At 35.9% G+C, this 21,358-nt stretch overlaps 1 protein-coding gene across 1 annotated transcript; it reads right to left on the bottom strand.

Annotated features, from left to right (window-relative positions):
• Positions 1-392: 392 nt before the first annotated feature.
• Mzt1 (mitotic spindle organizing protein 1) lies at positions 393-21,347 on the bottom strand. The gene is made up of 3 exons (XM_020178150.2): positions 21,214-21,347; positions 8,613-8,758; positions 393-2,268 (listed from the first exon to the last, which is right to left on the bottom strand). The coding sequence occupies exons 1-3, from the start codon at positions 21,290-21,292 to the stop codon at positions 2,245-2,247; spliced, it is 249 nt and encodes an 82-aa protein (XP_020033739.2). The 5' UTR covers positions 21,293-21,347; the 3' UTR covers positions 393-2,244.
• Between the last annotated feature and the right edge of the window lie 11 nt (positions 21,348-21,358).

The following is a 21,358-nucleotide window of genomic DNA, read 5'->3' as shown; positions in this document are numbered from 1 at the left end:
CACTTGATTCAGTTATTAGAACATCTTTATGTATATTTAGAATATGTATATAAATTTCATAATGACCCACTATGTAAATAAACTCATATTTGAAGTATAGAAAAACATAATCTTACACATCTTTGAATTGCCAACTTTGTTTTCAAGTCTGTATTAATAAAGGCTTTTTTAAACACGAAACCTATTAGACAATATTAATACAGTTATCTCCTCTCACTAATGGGGAAAAGCATTCCATTTTATCCCTCAAGCCTATTTAAGTTGCAAATTACATAACCTACCTTTAAAAAGTCTGAAATCACACATAACAAGCATCTTAGTATCTGTAGCCTAACCTACAGAAACCCAATTGAACTCACAGAAACATATATTAAATCAAAAGTACATGTCAATACCATCAAAATGATTTTATTTTTTGTCATTGACAACATGTATGACACTGCAATTGTTATCATTTTGTTTGGTTTCTTAAGTATTACTTAAGTATGCATTAAAAATATGTTAACATTTAAGAAATGTGACACATTAAAGAAGCCCTCTATAAACATAATCTTCTCAATATATTTCCCTACTTTGTTTCATACATAAATAACTTAACCTACAAAATCATAAATAAAACTATCATCTCTTACAGTCTACAAGTATATACACATTTGAGACTGAGGAAAGTTTTCTCTTTGATTTTTAAATAACATGCAGCACAGTATTTGCAATGTTTATTAGCAAGTGCTTCTCCTAAGTTCTTACTGTCTCCCAAGTTGTTCTCTCAATAACAGTCTTTTCAGTTTACTTGGTGAAGATGCCATGCATTTAAAAAGTCAAAATGCTAAAAAACCTAGATTTTTTTTTTTTCTTTTTTCAGGCAAGGTCTCTTATGTAACCCATGCAGCCTCAAACTCATGATTCTTCTGCCTCCCCAGTAGCAGTGACTAAAGGCATGCACCTCTGTGCTTGGCCAAAAGATTATTTAAAAAACAGAAAGGTGGCTATTTAAGTATTACTAAATATTATTAAAACCACTTTAGCTTGTCTGAACAAAAAATGCCATCGAAGAGTGAATGCTTGTACCATCATTTAAATAGTATCTAACAAGAGTTAAAATTTAAGAAACAACAATCAGATTAAATCCTTGCAAAAAGTTTCTCTGAGATTCTGTTATAGTAACAGAAGCAATCCTGTCCTAAAATTCTAGAATTTTATTTTTGAACTATCACTTTGATGAGTTAAAACTAAATCATTGGTAAAACCAATGACACAAAATTATTTTTAAAAGCCGTATTTAAAATCACGGATACACATTTCATTAGTTTTTGTTTAATGACTAGAAATCCTTAGTTCAGGAAGCATTACAAATTTGTTGAAACACACACCTATCTAGTGATTTGTTAAATGAGCGCTCAAGTATTCCAATTACTTTTATGAAATTAAAGTAAAAAGGAATTCTACATGTTGGTTATTTTTCATTATATACATTATTTTCTAAGCCTTTATAGTGTATAAAACTTAGATTATAAGACTTAAATGATTCCAACTACAAATAATACTAACTAAGTACTGTCAATACTCTTAAAATCCAAGTGTCTAGAAGTTTTATTTTTCAGTCAATACAAAAAAGATCTGGTTCACACTTTTAACTGCCCAGAACCTATTTAAAAAACTAAATATTCTCTGTCAAAGAGCAGATTTCAAGAAACGTCTTCTATACTCTTATTTTAAAAAATAAGATGTAGAATACATAAGGAATCTGAATCACAACTCACAAATGGTGGCTGAAGTCCTGTGTAACTTTCAGCCCACCACAACATAAATCTGTAGTTATTATGCATCAACAATTCAAAATTAAAGTTTATAATGGAAATGTCAACAAGTCATAACTACTACACATCACTAGTGATGGGTTCCACTATACTTCATACAGGCACAGCAGATGTGCACATGTGATAGACAGACTACTTAGAAAATCAAAGCTATCAGAGTTATAAATAAGGAATACATAAATACGAACACAGCAATGCCAAAGCATTATGGACGTTTAAAAAAGGAACGAGATGTGATGTGAACACATCTGATAGTTTGTAAGCCACTTTCCTTTGATTTATAAAGCTATGGTTTTATAATTCTTTTTAAAAAGGAAATTTTTCTACATGCTGCATGCAGTAATTTCACTGTACATTCTTGACTATAATGCAATCTTCAAATTCTCTTGCAGAGCTTGACATATCTCATCAGGATTTCTCCAGAAAGTCAGCTGGCTGTATTTTCAGAAGCCTAGAACAAAAAAGTAAGATGCATTAAGAAAAAAACCATGGAAAAAGAGACACTATAGTGAATAGTGTATTACATTTAACAACACAATACAATGATCTTCATTTTTTTTGCAGTATACCAGGAATACCTTCTGAACTTACTGATAGGCTAAGAGTAGAAAATAGCAATACCATCTTAAATACTACTTAAAAATGCATGTACTGCAACTTGAAGAATTAACCTATGACAGCTCTTGTTCCACAGCCTTCATTACTTTGCTTCCTATGTTCATTATAGTGCAAAAGGGAATTAAGAATGAAAAAGACCTTCCATGCTATAAATTGGAGAGAACAAGGGCAAAAGAAGAAAAATGAACATCTGGGCTAAATCTTGTCTCACCTCACTCCAAACTACTACGCTTTCTAGGTGACTCTAAATAATGTCTGTTTCTAAAAAGACTTAAAAGTACGTTACCACATCCCCAAAATTATTTCTTAATGCCAATATGAAAACAACAGACTTAATTTTAGAAATGTAGATTTTTAATAGATTTACATTTCTAATATAAAAATTGAAACTTGCTTTCAGTTTGGTCTTAATACAGGGTTTGTTCATGAAAATCCTGCAAAACACTGGGAAAATTACAAATAATACAATCTGAAATAAGGCTGAGACTTTGTCTTTGTTGCCAATAGAATTGACCTTGATTTCTATAATATAGTTGACTCATGGGCTATTCTAAATTAGCCTTTCCTTTCACTGGATTTATTACTCGAGAGAATTAGAATGTAGTCCTTAGAAAATCCCATTGTTCTAAGACATTTGTTACTTCTTTCCATCCTTGTAAGTTCCTGTATTAGCTTTAGCTATATACTCTTTAGGTACTGTCTCCACTCTCAGCATTACCTTATTCAAAGACTTGAAATTACATATGTGCTTGATTTTGATTTTTAAACCAATATATCTTAATTCAAATGTAATTTGTCTTATCCTGTTTTCATACTAACTGTGGAGGTTCAGCAGCAGATAGACAATGAAAGTTTTTTCATTTTAAGCAATGCTGTATCATTCTTATTAAATAAATGCTTAACTTTTTATCTGAAAGGATAACAACAATGTTCTAGAGACCTATACAGTTAACAGATTACCACCAAACACTCAAAATTTGCAAGGATCAGTCCAGGGAAAACATCAAATTTAGTAGTCCTCTTTTCCAAATTTTCTTTTTCAGGGTGTGGTTTTGCTCCCTCCCTTGGGAGGTTGGGTGGGGGATAAATGAAGGATTTATTCAATCCTTCATTCCTCACCTACTCCAAATTCTACAACTTCAATATCCTCAAGCTACAGACTGTCCTATAGAGTAGGGATACACCACATGTGTCCTAGTAGAGTACAGGGCATCTATAGGAGAAAGGGCAAGGCTCAGTCTACATGAATGTGCCAATAATGATATAATTCAAGACACCATCATACTAAAAGAGAAGATGCTGAAAAGTATGTTTGGCCAATAATTTCCCAGTATGTAGATGTTTGCTTACCCACAAATTCTAGGACTAAAGAGCTAATATAAAAATTCAGTGTCAATAAAGTCATAATTGACTCCTACTTTGCTGTTTTACCTTATCTTACACAAAAGCAGACCTATCTATTTTAATTGGAAAGACACAAGCTAACTACTTTTACTACAAATGACTTAAACATCACCAATGTACAAATCTATGAAAATGAAAGATAAAATAATAGAAATTGTTACTATTTTCTATATAGTTAACTAAAGAGCAAGAAACAATGACTGAAATGATTCCTTGCAACATTTCAAAATGTCTCTGATTTATATTTTACACATTCTAAGACAAAGGCAGTGAGTACTATGCAATTAAATTCTAAATAATAGGAATTCCAACTAAAAACAGTAGAATATGGCAGGAATAGTTTTTCTTAACCCTAATTTCAATACCAAAAGAAACAAAAAAGTATGAGAAAAAATTCCATTAGCTGCAACTGTACAAAGAACGAACAACCTGATGCTTGTAAAGTCTGAAATGGTGGTCAAAGGAAGTCAGTGTGCTCAGCGTAGCTCTGAGCCCTCCTGCTGCCCACTCCATCCCACAGTGGCAGTTAAGAGAATAGACTCTAAAATAAGAAGTAAACTGACAAGTCTTTTATAGTTAAGTGAAATTAAGTATATTTTTATTTCCAAAACAGCACTATGCTACCTGGAATGATGTTCATCAAATATCATCTCTAGTTATCTCTTGAGTGATCTTGAATGATTTGTTTCATACTCTTGAATTTTCTTTTTTTTTTTTAGTAGTACTGGTGTTTAAACTCAGGGCCTCATGCATGCTAGGCAAGTGCTCTATCACTTAAGCCACATCTCCAGCCCTCTGATATAAATATTTTTAAATCATGAGCATATATAGTTTTTATAAAAATTATATAATTACATAATTACTTTAAAGAAAAGACACAAAAAGTTCTACTTAACATTTCTTAGTTAGAAACTTTCCAGGCTTTCCTTCCTCTCAACTATTGACGAAATGTTAGCATATTAGGTTTAGATAATGGGATAATGTGTCTTAGGGGATTTATGAGAGAGACTGATCTTCCATTCAAATGGCCAACAATTTCTGATTCTGCTAATTTTATTGATTCTACCTTCCACATCTCACTACGCTCCATAATAAGAATGCTCAAAGCTGAAAAAGTTATGTCAAATAGGCATTTCTGAAAATCCTATTCTAATACACATAACAGGGTTGTACACTGACTAAGAAATACTAGGTCAAAGAGGTCACATGTGCCACTGTCTCAATTGGGTTTGTGTGATTTGGGTTCCATTACAGCTCTCAAACTGCAGTACAGTACCCACACCACTTCCCATTCTGCCTATTCTTTTTCACACAAGCATAATACAACAAAAATTCTTGCAGTTGTGGAAGATGTTCATTATACCAATCTTCCACTAGAACTGAGAAACATACAGGTGAAAGATGGTTGTATTTTTTTTTTTCCTCAGCAGAATTATGAGAGAATACTGAGCCAAGGGATGTTACCAGGCAATAGCCCAATGACTGCCTCGCTTCTAATAACCACTTCATTCTTTCCTCAATAGCTGGCTCATAGTCTTAAGTCACTCTGAAGTCAAGACTGCTCTAGTTACAATCCCAGCCTAACCACTTACTGCTAGTACTTGGGGTAAGTTAGTCATCACAAAGTTCAGTTTCTTAGCATACACTACTAACACTAGTAGTAGGAGAACAAATCACTGTGTGACTAGAGGAAATAATGCCAGTACAGCTGTTAAAGCATAGGATCTAGCACAAGGAAAGGATTAATGTAAATATTATCTATTCTTATTGTCCAATTATTTTTCTTCCTGCTATGAAAGCCATAATATCAATTTAAATAAGACAACACAGAAAAATAAGTAGGTACCTACAAAAACAGCTGGCTGAAAAACTCAGCCTCACTGGTATACATAATACAAATAAAACTAGCTAGTGGAGTGGCTCAAGTGGTAGAGTGCCTACCTAGCAAGTGTGAGACCCTGAGTTCAAAACCCAGTGCCACAAAAAAAAAAAAAAAGTTCACAAATGTAAATAAAACTAAATGAGAAACCCATACAAACCCCATAATGACTGAAATTAAATGGCTCCTAATAATGAACATGGGCAAAGATATGAATAAAAGAGAAACTCATAAGCAATTTTTTCTAAAAAGTTCGGCATTGTAATTATCTATTCTAGTTTTAAGATACATAAAACCTAAGCCCCAACAATTTGACTTTTAGAAAAATTAAATGCACATATACCCACATCAACAGACACGGACTATAATGCTCAAAATAGCATTATTTGGAATAGTCCCACATTTGAAATAACACAATCTGGGCACAGTGTACAAGATAAATCAATTGTGGTATCTGTAGAATAAAAACATTTTTCAGAGAAAAGGAATGCTTTACAACATTATATATATAGACATAATGTGAAATGAAAGAACCCAGTAAAAAGACTATCATGAGATTTCATTTATACGTTTAGAGATCCATGTTAGTTAGCAAAACTGCTCGAAGTGTCTACTATAGAAGTCAGGATAGTACTTACTGCAGGGAAGAGCAAGAGGGATAAAAGGGAGAGTGACTGCAGAGACAACTGTATGAATATTTTCTTTATGACAAATCTTTTTTTTAATGTGTTTTATTTTTCTGTGTTAGATTTAATAACCAAAAGGCTTATTATAAAGAATACAACCAACCAAAAACTTCAGAACTTTTTGGAAAATAACTTAATCTGAAAAATGGTAAGTTATGTATTTCATATAATTTTCAATTTCCCAGCAATAAAAAGAGAAGTTTTAAGTAATAACTTAAAAGTTTCACTACTCATGCTTAATACTACATAAATATTTAAACAAGATCATCAAAGATTTTAAATCAGAGAATGTGTGCAAGCAAGAGAGGAAACAAGATAGTTCTCCTGTTTCTAATCTTAGTCTTTTTTTCTTTTGGTAGGACTGGAGTTTGAACTCAGGGTTTCACGCTTACATAGCAGGCGCTCTACCACTTGAGTCACATCTCCAGTCTATTTTGCTCTGGTCATTTTGAAGATGGGGGGCCTCACGAACTATTTGCCACAATCCTCCTGATCTCAGCCTCCCAAAAAGTTAGGAGTGAGCCACTGGCACCCAGCTCCAATCTAAGTAATTAAAAGGTGATTAGATCAAATTTGGAAAAAAGGTAGCCCTCTGGGCTCATGGTGGATATAGCAGTCTCCTATAGTCTTGAGTCACTTTTCCTTTTCTTGAAGGAAGACACATGGTCACAGCTAAGTAGCTTTTCCTGCCTACAGAATTCCAGTTAATTACAATCTTCCTTCATTTTATCCTGTCCTATTCATTCCAAGCTGGAAGTGTTTGTGCAGAGATGGCTGAAATGGGACTATCACATACCTAACCCCTTCACAAAAAAGTTGCCTAGCCACACTCTTAGCCCTATCACCTGAGCATACTATTCAGGCAGGCTGTGAATTTTCCAAATCAAGTGCTGGTCTCTTTTCTCTTAGCAGATCCTTCCTCAATTTGTCATTCCTCTCATATTTTATTATAAACAACAAAGAGAAATCAGGCTGCATTTTCACACTTAGCTTAGAAATTTTCTCAGCTCAATCTCCAAGTTCATTGCTTCTATGTTCTATTTTCTTCCCAAAAACAGATCATAAGTCAACCAAGTTCTGTCACTTTATAGTAAGCATAACCATTCCTTCCGTGTTCAATAAATGTTCTTTGTATCTGAGGCTTCACCAGAAGAGCTTTTGATATCTGTACTTCCACCAACATTCTGCTCCCTAATCTTACGTGTATTCTTTGGAACAACTGAATTTTTTTCCCTGCGGTTGTCTTTTCTTTCTGAGCAGCTATCAGAACAGCCTTTAATATTTCCAGTTCTACCAACAGTCTCTTCATGGTAATCTAAACTTTCTCTATTATGTACTTAAACTTTTTAGTCTCTATCCATGATCCAATTCCAAAGCCAAGTCCACATTTTTAGGTATTTGTTCCAGTATTAAAATCTGCTATTAGATTTCTAGGGTATCCATAAAGTGGGTTGCTGAAAACAGCAGAAATTTGTATTTTCACAGTTCTGGAGGCCAGAAGTCCAAAATCAAGGTGTCAGTTAGCTAGGCTGTATTCTCAGGTTGTAGGTGAAGATCCTTCCTTGCCTCTTCCTAGATTCTGTTAATCAGTGGCTTTCCATGGTTTGCAGATAAATCACTCTAATCTCTGCCTCCATCACCAATGGCCTACTCTTGTCTGTGTCTGGTCTTTACATGGTGTTGTTTCTGTTTATCTGTGTTCAAATTTCCTTTACCTAATAAAGATATCAATCACTGAATTAGGAGCTACCCTAATCCAGTATGACCTCATCTTAATTTGGTTACATATTCAAATAATGTATTTCAAAATAAGGCCATATTTATCAGTATCGGGGATTAGGGCTTGAGTATATCTTTTTGTGGGCAGACACAATTCTACTCTCCACAAAGACAGACTTCTGAGAAAAGATTATGTCATTTATAATAGCAATTTTTGTGATTTGAACATACACTACAAAGCTCCTGGTCTTCAGAATTTCTCTTGTTGTTGGAAGTTAGCTTACTCTTGTTTAACTAGAATCTTCACATAGCTTCAGCATTAGTCATACTTTTATTCTTATTGGCTTTTTTTGGTAGTACTGGGGTTTGAACACAAGGCCTTGCACTTGCTAGGCAAGTGCTCTTACCACTAGAGCCATGCCCCCAGCATTAATCATTCTTCTAAAAATAAGCATCTTTACTGAGAATGAACTAATATAAATCTCTAACCTTTAGTGCTTCAGTAGCCTTCCGAAGCTCCTTAATAACCGATGATAAAGCTTCTGGGTTAATTCCTTGTTCACAAAGCCGTACGCAAATAGACAGAGTTTCCATATCTAAACCAGTATTCAAAATTCTTGAAATCTCAAGCAGAACTAGAAAAAGATACAAAGAAAACATTTTTAAAAAGCTTACAGCATTTAAAAATGTGCACAGTAAATTTTAATTCACATATTCCTACACAATATCTAGAATTAGCACATCTCAGGATTTAGAGATTAGCACACAATGCTGTCTTGCTCATTCACAATTTTAGAAACTTAAAAACTAAAATTAGAACCTCCTTTCTTTCACATGGCTGCCCTTTACACCTTTGTTTATATTCCACCACTCATTTAGTATCAGGATTATTCTGAACAATTTTCTACTTTTTAATATGCTTTGATAATGTGATTTAATTAGTTGAGTAACATGGAAACACCATACTTAACCACTTTACTACCTTAAGAGTTAGGGTGCTTTTATAAAGTTTTACCCATTAATATTATGGTATTTTACATACTAACTTAAATTTTACTCATTAGGATAAATTTCTAGAACTGCTCAGTCAGTAATGTAGGTATTTAAGGCTTAAGAGTGTTCAGAACTCTTATTAATAAACTAACCATAGCTGTTGAATGTAATAATAAAAATGAAATTTTATATTTTTAAAACTATATTGTAGTTTATGAAAGTATCTGTCTTGGTCATGAAAAGAATGACCTTAAGAACATAGGCTACCAAAATGATTTTCCAGGAATCCCTTCCATTTTGGGATGTAAACACAATCATTCCATTGAACTTTGTGAAATGGTGGCTGTTTCCCAGAGTGTGCTAACAGTTTTTTCAAGTCAGCTGTCTACTTGTTATCAATTGTTTCCTGTATCATTTTCCCTTGTACTATGCTTAGAAAGTTATCCCTCATGCAAAGAGTACATTTGCCAGTGTTCTCCTTCAAGCACTTGACAGCTTATTTTACCCTTTCCATAAACATTTAAATATTTAGTTTCCTGGAGTTTGAGTAGAAGATAGGACCTAACTTTTCCTCCCAGAAATAAGCCAGATGCCACATCCGTGGCATGTTTATTTTATGTCCAAGCCACATTTTTAATTGCTAGTTCTGTACCGCATGTAATTTTCTTCTGTCACCTTTCATATGTAAGTCCTTTTAGCCTATGGGTGAACTCAGAATTTTTCACCAATTCCAAAAACAAATTCTATTTGGATTCCTATTTGAATTATATGTAAACTGCATATTATTTTTGGGAAGAATGACCAAGTTATTATTTAGTCACTCACTAATTTAAGTCTTAAGTCCTGAAAGTTTTTATAGCACTCATGAAATCATCTCACCTTTTCTCACTTTTTTCCTAGACATTCATTCTCATTTCAATTTAAGTCTTAAAAAAACGCCTTCCATGTCTCTATCTTACTTTCTGAATATATGGAGTACAGTTCTAATACTCTTGTCTAATTTGTATGCCATTTTTATATTTGTGTTAACTGATCGAACTTTTGTCCTCATTATGGGCCATATTTTCCTGCTTTACATATCTGACAATCTTCAATTAGAAGTGAGATGTATGGGGCAAACAGTTCAGCCCCAAGGACTCTGCCCAGGCCTGGCCAGCCTGTAGACATTAATACAACTGTCCTCAAGAAAACTTTCAGCCAAGTGGGTTGATTAAAGGCCTTCCCTCCTGGCCAAGTCTGGCAGATGGGTGAAACCTCTAGGTATCTGAATCTTCACCCCAGGATAGAGTGGCCCCAGAAGCTAGTAAGCCAGTTGACTAGAGTACTAAACCACCTAACCCAGCCATGTATGTATATAAATAAATGATAGGAGCCATCTACCCCTCACTCTCCAAATGAAACATTAAACTGGAGACCTAGGTGGAAAAACCTGTTATGGACTGAACAGTTGCCACTAGATTCCCTGGGCAGGGCAAGGCTTTGAGAGTTAGTAGAGTGCAAGTGGACCCACTAGCTGTGTTTGGACACCTGATACCTACCCCCAACTGTTACTCTACACTCCTGGAACCTTCTCATCTACACCAAAACCCCTGGGAATTGCTGCTTCACAGGACCTACACTGTCTCACTCCAGCAGCTGCCCCTGGTCCACAGCCTTAACACACTGCAGAACACAACATCAGTCTGCACCCAGACAATGCAGGGCTCTAAAGCAAAATGTGAGCAAACACAACAGAACTGCAGACAGGAAGATGAGGACCAGACATTGAGAACACACACTGTAATGGTAGAGCCAAGCAGGCATACACTCTTTTCCTCAACAAGGAAGAAGTACTTATTTTTAAAGAATATACACTATATTTATTTTTTTCTTATTCTTTTTCCATTTCTCATTTATAACTTTTTCTACTCGGTGGTTTATTTTACCTTTCCCTTTAAAAAAATCCATGACTATAGCATGGATATAACTGAACTATATTCCTGCACAGTATTTCATTTACCTTCAGCTCATACACTCCTCCCCATCTTCCTTCCTCCTTACTGTCTTTTATTTTTACTACCTAATTTTTAACTCCTATAAAACTAATTTTTTTCTAACTCCTTACAGTAACATAAGAATGTTAGTTCCTTTCAAATATAACATGACTGCACAGATTATGTAACCCATGGTTTTCCACTCCATATAAATACCTACGTTGGTACTGAATTGATGAATTTATCATTACAGGGTTATAAACCCAAGCCAGTGCTGAGAAACAGCACATTAATCCTGCCACTACTTGTCACTGCTAGAATATAAAGTATAATTCAACGGAAAGACTTCAGGTGATTAAACATCCAAACAACAAATTGACCACAGGCAAGGAAATCTCAATGTAGAAACACAAGAAGTATGAAAAAGCAAGACAACATGATACGTCGCAAAAGGGCAACAACTGCACAATGAAGGATCTGAATGATAGTGAAGGGGATGAAATCTCAAATTTTGAGCTCTAAGAATGATGAGAACTGGTAGAACTCTTGCTTAGCATGTGAAAGACCCTGTGTTTCAATCCCCAGTATGACAAGGGAAAAATAAAAAAAGAGAGTTGAGATGAAATAAGACATATATAAACACCTCAACAAAATAAAAAATAATACAAATAGACAGCTAAATGAAATAAGGAAGACATGAAAGGGGAATTCAGTAGATTTAGAAATCCTAAAAAAATAAAAAAACAATCAAATTGAAGCTCTGGAAATGAGAAGCTTCTTAAGTCAAATAAAAAATTCATTTGAAAGCCTCTCCAGCAGACTACATTAAATGGAAGACAGAATATCAGGGCTTGAAGACAAGGAAGGTGTAATAGAAAAATCAGCTAATGATAAAGAGAAAAGAATGAAGAGGTATGAACAGAATATGCAAGAATTCTGGGACTCCATTAAAAGACCAAATCTATGAATCCTAGGTATTTAAGAAGAGGTACAAGCTAAGACCATAGCAAACATATTCAATAAAGTAACAGCAGAAAACTTTACAAATTTGGAGAAAGATGACCATCTAGGTACAAAGGGCCTTTAGAATTCTAAACAGATAAGAACAGAATAGAAACTTTCCACATCATATTATAATTAAAACATTAATTATAGAGAATAAGGAAAGAATATTGAAAGCTGAAAGGGTGAAGTGCCAAGTTACCTATAAGGGCAGACCCATCAGAGCAATAGCAGATTTCTCAACAGAAACCTTAAAAGCAAAAACAGTGCATGGAATGATGTATTTTGAGCTCTTTAAGAAATAACTGCCAGCCTAGATTACTCTATCCAGCAAAGCATTCATTCATAATTGAAGAAAAATAAAAACCTTCCATGATAAGCAAAAACCAAAGCAATTTATGGCCACTAAACTAACACTGCAAAAGATACTCAAAGGAGTCCTACACACAGAAGAGGAAGATAAATACAACCAAGAAAATATGGGGAAAAAAAAATTCTCACCAGATGAATACACAAGCAAATGAATAGGAGGAAAGAATCAAACACCACAAACACAACAAAATGGCAAGAATTATTCCATACCTTTCAATAATAACTCTGACCAGACAGACTTGTGGACTGGATTAAAAAACAAGAGCCAACCATCTGTTGCCTACAAGAAACATACCTTACCGAAAAAGACAAACTCTAGCTTAAAGTGAGTGAACAGATAGAAAAATATTTTCCAAACAAATGAAGCCTAAAAGCAAGAGAAGTTATAGTCATATCAGAACAAGCAGGCTTTAAAATTATAAGGGACAAAGAAGGACACTTCATATTAATAAAAGGAACAATTCTCATCTGGAGAATTTAACTACTGTATACATATTCCCATCAAATGTTATCACAGCCAATTTCATAAAGGAAACATTACTAGACATAAAAGCTAAGATAGACCACAACTTAGTAATAGTGGGCAACTTTAATATCCCACTCTCAGCAACTGACAGTCATCCAGACAAAAGGTCAACAAGGAAACAGTCTTCTTAGCAGCCCATGGAACTTTCTCCAAAATAGATATTTTAGGACATAATGCAAGTCTTAATGAATACAAGAAATAACTTTCTGTTCTCCAGAACACAATACTATAACACTATAAATCAGTAACAGTAGAAACCACAGAAAAAAATTCTAACACACAAACTGAACAATTCACTTCTGAATAATCAGCAGATCACTGAAGAAAAAGGCGGCAATTAAAAAAAAAAAAAACCCACAAACCACCACCTAGGCCAGGCACCAGTAGCTCACACCTGTAATCTAGCAATTGAAGAAGCAGAGATCAGGAGGACTGAGGTTTGAAGCCAGCCCATGCAAATAGTTTTGTGTGATCCTATCTTGAATAAACCCATCACACACAAAAAAAGGTCTGGTGGAGTGGCTCAAGGTGTAGATCCTGAGCTCAAACCCCAGTACTAGGGGGAAACAAAATAAAACAAAACAAAAACTTAGAAGCAAACTAGAATGAAACTTATCAGTGGGACACTATAAAAGCAGTGCTAAGAGGAAAGTTTATTGCAATGAGTGCATCCACTAAAAAAAAATCAGTGAAATTACAAATAACCTAATGATGTAGCTCAAACTCTTAGAAAAACAACAAGCCAAGCCTAAAAGTAGCAGATGGGAAGAAATAATAAAGATCAGGACAGAAATTAATGAAATAGTGAACTAAAAGAACAACATAAAAGAATCAACAAAATAAAAAAGATAAACCAGATTAACAAACCTTTAGCCCAAGTAATCAAAAAAAGAAGAGGACCCAAATTAATGAAATTAGAGATGAGAGACAGGACATCACAACAAATACCAAAGAAATCTTTTGGTATTATTAGTATTCGGAAATACTTCAAAAATTTATTTTCTAATAGACTGGAAAATCTAGAAGAAATGGAAAAATTTCTAGGTGCATATAACCTACCCATACTGAGCCAAGAGGATACAAACCACCTAAACAGAACTACAACATGCAGTGAAACTGACATGCAATGAAACTGAAGTAGTGATATAGTCTCCTAACAAAGAAAAGCCCAGGACCAGATGGATTCACTGCTGAATAATACCAGACTTTAAAAACCACCAATGCTTCTCAAATTATTACATAAAACAGAAAGGGAAGGACCAAAACCAAACTCATTCTATGAAATTAGTATCACCTGATACCAAAACCTCATAGAGACGTCAAAAAAAAAAAGAGAGAGAGATAAAATCATAGGCCAATTTCCCTGATGAACAGATGCAAAAATTCTCAACAAAATACATGCAAACCAAATTCAACAACACATTAAAAGATCATACACTACGATCAAGTTGGTTTCATTCTAAGAATACAAGAATCATTCTACAAAACCAATTAATGGGATAAACCACATAAACAATAAAAGACAAAAATGATTGTCTCAACAGATGCAAAAATAAGAGAAGCCTTTGACAACACTCAACATCCCTTCACGATAAAAGCCTTGAAGAAACTAGGAACAGAAGGAGCAAACCTCAATATAGTAAAGGCTATATATGATAAACTTATAAACAACATCATTTTAAATGAGGAAAAACTTAAGGCATTTCTCCTAAGTCAGAAATGAGACAAGGGAATCCACTCTCTCCAATTTTACTCAGTAAAGTGCTAGAATTCTTGGTGAGAGCAATAAAGAAGAAAAAGAAATCAAAGGGAACCAAACAGGAAAGGAAGAAGTCAAATTATCCCTGTTTGCAGATAATATGATTCTATACTCAAAGGACTGAAAAGACTCCACCAAAACTCTTAGATCTGATAAAATACTCTCCACAAAGTTGCAGGATACAAAATCAACATTAAAAAGTCAGTAGTTTTTCTATGTAATAATAATGAACAGACTGGGAAAGAGATCAGGAAAATAATCTTTCACAATGCCTCAAGAAAATTAAATACATAGTAATAAATTAAGGAGATGAAAGACCTCTACAGTGAAAACTATAAAACACTGAAGAAAGAAATTGAAGACACTAGTAGATGGAAAGACCTCCCATGTTTATGGATTGGCAGAATTAATATTGTGAAAATGGCTACTACTGAAAGCAATCTACAGCTTCAACATAACCCCCATCAAAATTCCAATGTCATTCTTCAGATATAGAAAAATTAATCCTAAAATTCATTTAGATGCAAATGTCCAGATTTTAAAAAACTTTTGTTCTGTATGTTTTACCTGGATTTTTTTTTCTTCTTCTTTTAAGTGGAAGGGTAAATTCAGTTCCTGTAATTCCATCTTGGCTAAAGGTAAGAATCTTTCCTATTTTCCTTCAGGGCTGATGGTCCAATTTACTAACTCTTTGCTCTTCAGCAGTACCCACATCTGTTGAATTTATTTCAACAACTGTATCTTAAGATTTCATTTTTCCAGGCTGGCAAAGTGGCTTAAGTGGTAAGAGTGCCTGGCTCTGAGTTCAAAACCCGGTACCGCCCCCACTTCCCAAAAAAGATTTCAATTTTACTCTGTAATCACTTGTTCATGTTTCACAACTAAATGCTTATTTTTAACTATTTCTTTTTTTGTAGCTCTTGTTCCTGACTTTAATCTGCTTATGGTTCTACTCTTTGAGATTGCTCTATGATTTCTATTTTTTGAAATACAAGCAAGCAGCAAATCATGATCTCTGGAGCCAACCTGGGTTCAAATTCTAGTGTTATTACTAAAGTTAATCTCTTTCTCTGCCTTTATTTCACCATTCTATAAAATGCAGATAACAGCATATTTTATAGGATTAGTGTACTGGACACACTTAGTATGGTGCTCGGTATATAGCAGTGCTCAATAAAAGGGTTAGCTACTAGGTACTATTCTCTCTCTTCATTTTCCATTTTAGTTGCTTATATTTTACATTTATCTTAGGTGCTTTGTGATTGACTGTAAACTCATCTTTAATAGAAAAATCTCTTAGATATCCTAGATTGCTGACAGGTTCTTAGATAGTAGGTCTCACCCAGGCCTCAGACCTCTGGATCAGCCCTAAAGAAGGATCTTGGCTCTAGACCCAGAAAACACATGGATGATGCTTCTCAGTCTTTGGCAGTGGCAGATGGTACATGTGACTCCCAGGTTTGCACAGGCAGGGCAGCAAGCTTCCTCAGGTTCTATTTCCAACACCCTGCTGTGATTCCCATCTGCTCCATTCTTTTGGGGGGAACCTTTCTCTTTCTGATCAACGGAGGCTTTCTTTCTTATTTTTGAACATGGCTATGCTGATAATTACATTTTATATTATTTCCTATCATTTTTATATGCTTGGAGCAGAAAATTTCAACTTCCTACACTTAAGTCAAAAGACTGAAAAAACAATGAAAATTTCACCTTTAACTTTTATCATTACTATTGCTATACTGGGGCATTACATATTTTAGCCAGATACCTTAACAAATTTGATTGAAGTGTCTAACAATTTTTCAATCTACCTTCGTGCATTTTGTAGTCAGATAATCACTTAATCTACAAATAACCATTTCATCTGCTTTTTAATAACCTTTTTCTTATCCCATGCTATTTGGCATTTGTAAAAGGAACATTTTCTAAAAAGCAGTGAAAGCAGGTGTTTCCTATTTTATTTGGAATGTATTTAACAAGAACATTAAGGATGATGTTGGGGGCTGGCAGAACAGCTCAAGTGGTAAAGTGCCTGCCTTACAAGCATGAGGCCCTGAGTTTAAGCCCCAAACCACCAAGGGAAAAAAAAAAAAAAAAAAAAGAGATAACGTTGGTTTCATACATATCTTTAATTATATTAAAAACGTATCATTTTCTTTTCCTAAGATTTTTTTTTTTTAAATCTGGAAAACTGCAGTCTTATAGTTTTTCATCAATCGCTGAAGTAAGCAAGTGGCTTTTCTCCTTTGACCTACTGAGGTTGATATACTGCTTTGACAGACTTCCTAACTGCAGCTAATGAACACTGAACTTGGGATATCTGAACTCCATGTTCACAGAAGCCCTTGCTGAGAGCCCAGCTGACAGCAAGCATCAAGAGCTGATATGTGAGTGAGGAAGCTTTGAGATAACTTGACTCAGTTAGTTAGACAGTAGTCTAACTGTAACAGTTGAGGGCTCTCACTGACAATTACTGAAAGGAGCCTGTCCATCACCTTCAACTGTAAATTTTGGTGTTTTATGCCACTAAGTTTGGTGTACAGTAACAGATAACCAGAACACATATTCAGGCCCTATCCCAACTTTATCATCATCACCATTAATTGCTCCTGACAAATTATTCTCCAGTTTATTCTGTTCATGTTAAACCTATACCTGTAAATGCTTATTCTTGACTTCATACTTCTGTTCACACTTTCTTCCTCTGCCTTTTCTCTCCCCTTCATATGGCTTCATGCTGTCTTTTGCATCCATCTCAGTTCTAGTATTTCTTGTAAGCTTTTTTTAAAGTTGATATTGATATTTACTTCTTATCTTCACAAAATGTAACCGGTAAGTATTTTCTTAAGCCCACTCTGCAGTTGGCGCGTATATGTATTTTATGCCTATTATACTAGAGCTGAAAAGACAATTATGAGCAATATCCAAGACCTCAGAGACATTACAACCTAAGACAGATACTTAACAAACAAGTTGCTATAGTTTGAATGTGTTCCCCAAAGTTCACAGGAGCTTAATCCCCAATGCAGCATCACTGAGAGGTGGGGCATTTAAGAGGCGATTAGAACGTGAGGGCTTTGTCCTAATGAATGAATGAATGCCATTATCTTGGGAATGGATAATTTATTCCTCAGGAATGGGCTTGTGACAAAAGGATGAATCAGGTCCCTTTCCCGCTCTTTTGTGTACATGTGCTCTTGTCCTTTCACCTTCCAACATGAGATGATCCAGCAAGAAGAATCTCATCAGACTTAAGCCCCTTAACCTTGAAACTCCCAGCCTCCAGAACTGTAACTAATGAAGCTCTATTTTTTATAAATTACCCAGACTAAGGTATTCTCACAAAGCAGACTAAGACTGATTCCAGTTCTAAGCAAAATGAAGGGAAATAGCATTCTTCTGAAATAAATTACAAGAGCATTTTACCAAGTTTGCAAGGACACAGTTTTTGAGAGAGACAAGTAACCCAGACTTCAAGGGTTAGCAAAAACCAACTTGAGGCAGAAGGAAGAATGATAGCAATCTATATACAATGGTTCCTAGACTGGAGAAAACTTGGTAAACTCACAGATGTGAACAGCTAGTGTAAAGGCAATGTTATTAAGGGGGTGAATGGGTATAATAGGAAATAGGAGACTTGCAAATCCACTGAAGTCCTATTAAAGATTTTAGAACTGTGGGAAGCTACTCAAAGATATAAAGCAGAAGAGAAATGATATTGGGTTGGCATTTGAAAAGAGACTGACTGAATATGGAATGGCTCTTGATGGAGTATACCTGGAATCCTGCTATGTTATTGTAGTTTTGGTGAAAAACTGGTGAATGTCACAGTCAGGAAAGATTAAGACAAGTCATCAAATCTGAAATGAATGAAGAATTTTAAAGCATTTTCTGAAGAACAGGAGGTAAGGAGGTACAAGAAAACCAGACTGACTCCCAGGTTTCCTTCTCAAAACAACTGGGTTGAGGGTGATAGCATGAACTACTCATTTGCTTCACTGGCCCTGCATTACAGTGCTAGTCAAATGGCTCTCTTAACTCGTTTCTTATAATGCGTTTTGTAAGCTTATTACCTGATGTACAAAGTGGTATATATTGAAGCCTCTGTTAAGGAATGACTGTCAAAAACTTAATTACTAGCAAAATTAGAGGAATTACACTATTAAATGTACAGGAATTAAACTATAAAGAAAATTTTAGACTATAAGAAAATAAAAATTAAGGCATGAAACAATGGAAACTCTAAGGTTTCAAAATGTTGAAAAAAGAAGAGGCAGTTAGGGGGATAAAGGAGAATGATGGAGGAGGTGCATTCAAGCATGATATATTTGATATATTGTAAGAACATTTGTAAATGCCACAATGTACCCCCAGCACAACTAAAAAAAAAAAAAAGAGAGAGACAATTAAGTAAACTGAAGGAAAGAGAACACTAGTTAAGAAGGCCTATTTTAAGAAGAAATGTTAGAAAAGAATGTTGAGGATCTAAGATGAGAAAAGATTTTACGCCATAGTTCTTATACTAAATCAGGGCTGGGACAGATCAGCTTCCTTTCAAGGTTAAGTGTGCAGACAAATTACAAAGCCTACCTGCTTTTCTCTCATGTGTGAATTATCTTTAACAAAATCCCTTCAATTCCAATTAACATGAAAAATTTTACAGTGGAGTTCTACAATCGCTCCAATCACTGACATCTGCTAAAAGGTTAAATTCAGCCAGGTGCAGTGGTCCATGCCCCCAGCACTTGGAGGAGGCAAAAACAGGAGGATCATGAGTTTGAGGTCAGTCTGGGCTACATAGCAAGTTCCAGACAGTCTGTGTTACATAGTGAGACTCTGACTCAAAATAAATAAAGAAAATACAAAATAAAAAATCAAACCACTATTAGCTATCTACTACTACTGGGAGTGAGGAAGACCATAAGGAGCAATACACTAGATCTTGAAGGGTAAAAAGCTGCCATTAATGGGAGAAAGGAAATTCAAAAAGTTTGAAAACTTCACTATTTGACTCTCATTAATGAATTTAAGTACAATGAAACGCCACACATCCTCTCCTCCAAGTTTTGTTTGTTTGTTTTTAAATCTCTGGCCTTTACTTTTTTATAACTTTATATTCTAATTTTCATTCTACACTAAATCCTCTTAGAAAAGATCTTGACAATCCAACCAAAGCAAATTAATTCTCATTTGTACCTCAGTGCATCCATCAGACGTAAGACAAATTTTCCATTTAAATGGGATCTTATGGTTACTCTAAGCAACAGATAACATAAGGAAAGAGGCTGGAAGTGAGGCCTAAACTCCCCATACTGGTCAAAAAGCACGCTGGCTTCTGAAGAAAGACACAAGATGATATTGTTCACGTTAAATTCATATAAATTTCTTATGTACATGAATTGACATTATAAAATAAAATCAATAAGCTGTGAGACATCAAGAAGGATGAACAGGTTGAACAGTGTTAAGAACAAAACTCAGAAAAACGACTAAATAGATACTATTACGTTAAAACAAAACAAAACAAACAAAAAAGCAAACACAAGGATTCTAAGGTAGAATTCTTTGAAAAGGAACACAGCAAGCAATGACGACATACCCAAAACATGGAGGAGTTACGTTAGGGAAGGTCGGGGGCAGAAGGGAATGCCGTAGGCTGAGAAGAGTAAACCCTGGAAATCATCCAATGTCCCTCCAACAGCCAGAGAGAAGGAAACGGGTGAAATGGAGACAGAAAGGTGTCTGCAAATGGGGTGGCATCTGATGTCATAGCAAAAACAAAACACTGATCATCTTTTGCTATGTCTATACCTGGTGTCTTAAGTATTCACAATAACCCTGGGAGGTGCCGTGTTGGTTCGGAGAGGAAAAAGTCTCAGGCCAGTGAGTCGGGCAAGGGATAGAAAGTCTTGGAGACTTGGGAGCACAGAGCGGGGGTGAACTAATAACACGCTTATTTCTTCTGTTAGGGCGCGTGGGCTCCACACCCACGTGGCTCGGGGCGCAACACTGACAAGGCTGGGGCGAAACACTGACAAGGCTGGGGCGACGAAGATAAAGGGGAGACCTGTTCATCCGCTGGATATTTAACAGCGTCTACTGAAGTGCCAGCCAGACACACGGGACAGCGGTGACCTATACACTAGCCGGGTTTGGCTCCCTGGCGCTAGGGAGGAGGGGAGACCGCGGCGGGGCGCGCGGGATTTGGCGCGGGACGTGGGACGCGGGAGCGCGCGCCTCTGGGATCCGGGCGCGCAACCGACTGACGTGGGGGCCAGAACGCCGTGCGCGCGGCACCGACGCAGAAACGAAAGGACAACTCTCAAAGAATGGGGCCGTCAGCTTCGGTCCTCTCGTAAGACCGCCAGAAATGCCGCTGGGCGCTGGAAGGGGAACGCGCATCCCTGCTAGGCTCCCTCGCCCGGGAAGCGGAGGCGAGAGGAAGGGGGCGCAGCGAGCACTCACCGTCCATGGTCTCCCTCACCGCATTCAGATTCGCTGCCGAGCCCGCGGCCGCCGCCCCGGGGCCGCTACTGCTCGCCATGGCGGAGGACGAGGGAGGCGGGCGACCTGACCCGGAACTGGAGCGCCTTCCTTTCGCCGGGGCAAT

This window comes from Castor canadensis, chromosome 10 (genome assembly GCF_047511655.1).
Source record: "Castor canadensis chromosome 10, mCasCan1.hap1v2, whole genome shotgun sequence".
Classification (NCBI taxonomy): domain Eukaryota; kingdom Metazoa; phylum Chordata; class Mammalia; order Rodentia; family Castoridae; genus Castor; species Castor canadensis.
Note: the sequence above shows the minus strand (reverse complement) of the source record. Positions and strands in the feature narration are given on the sequence as shown.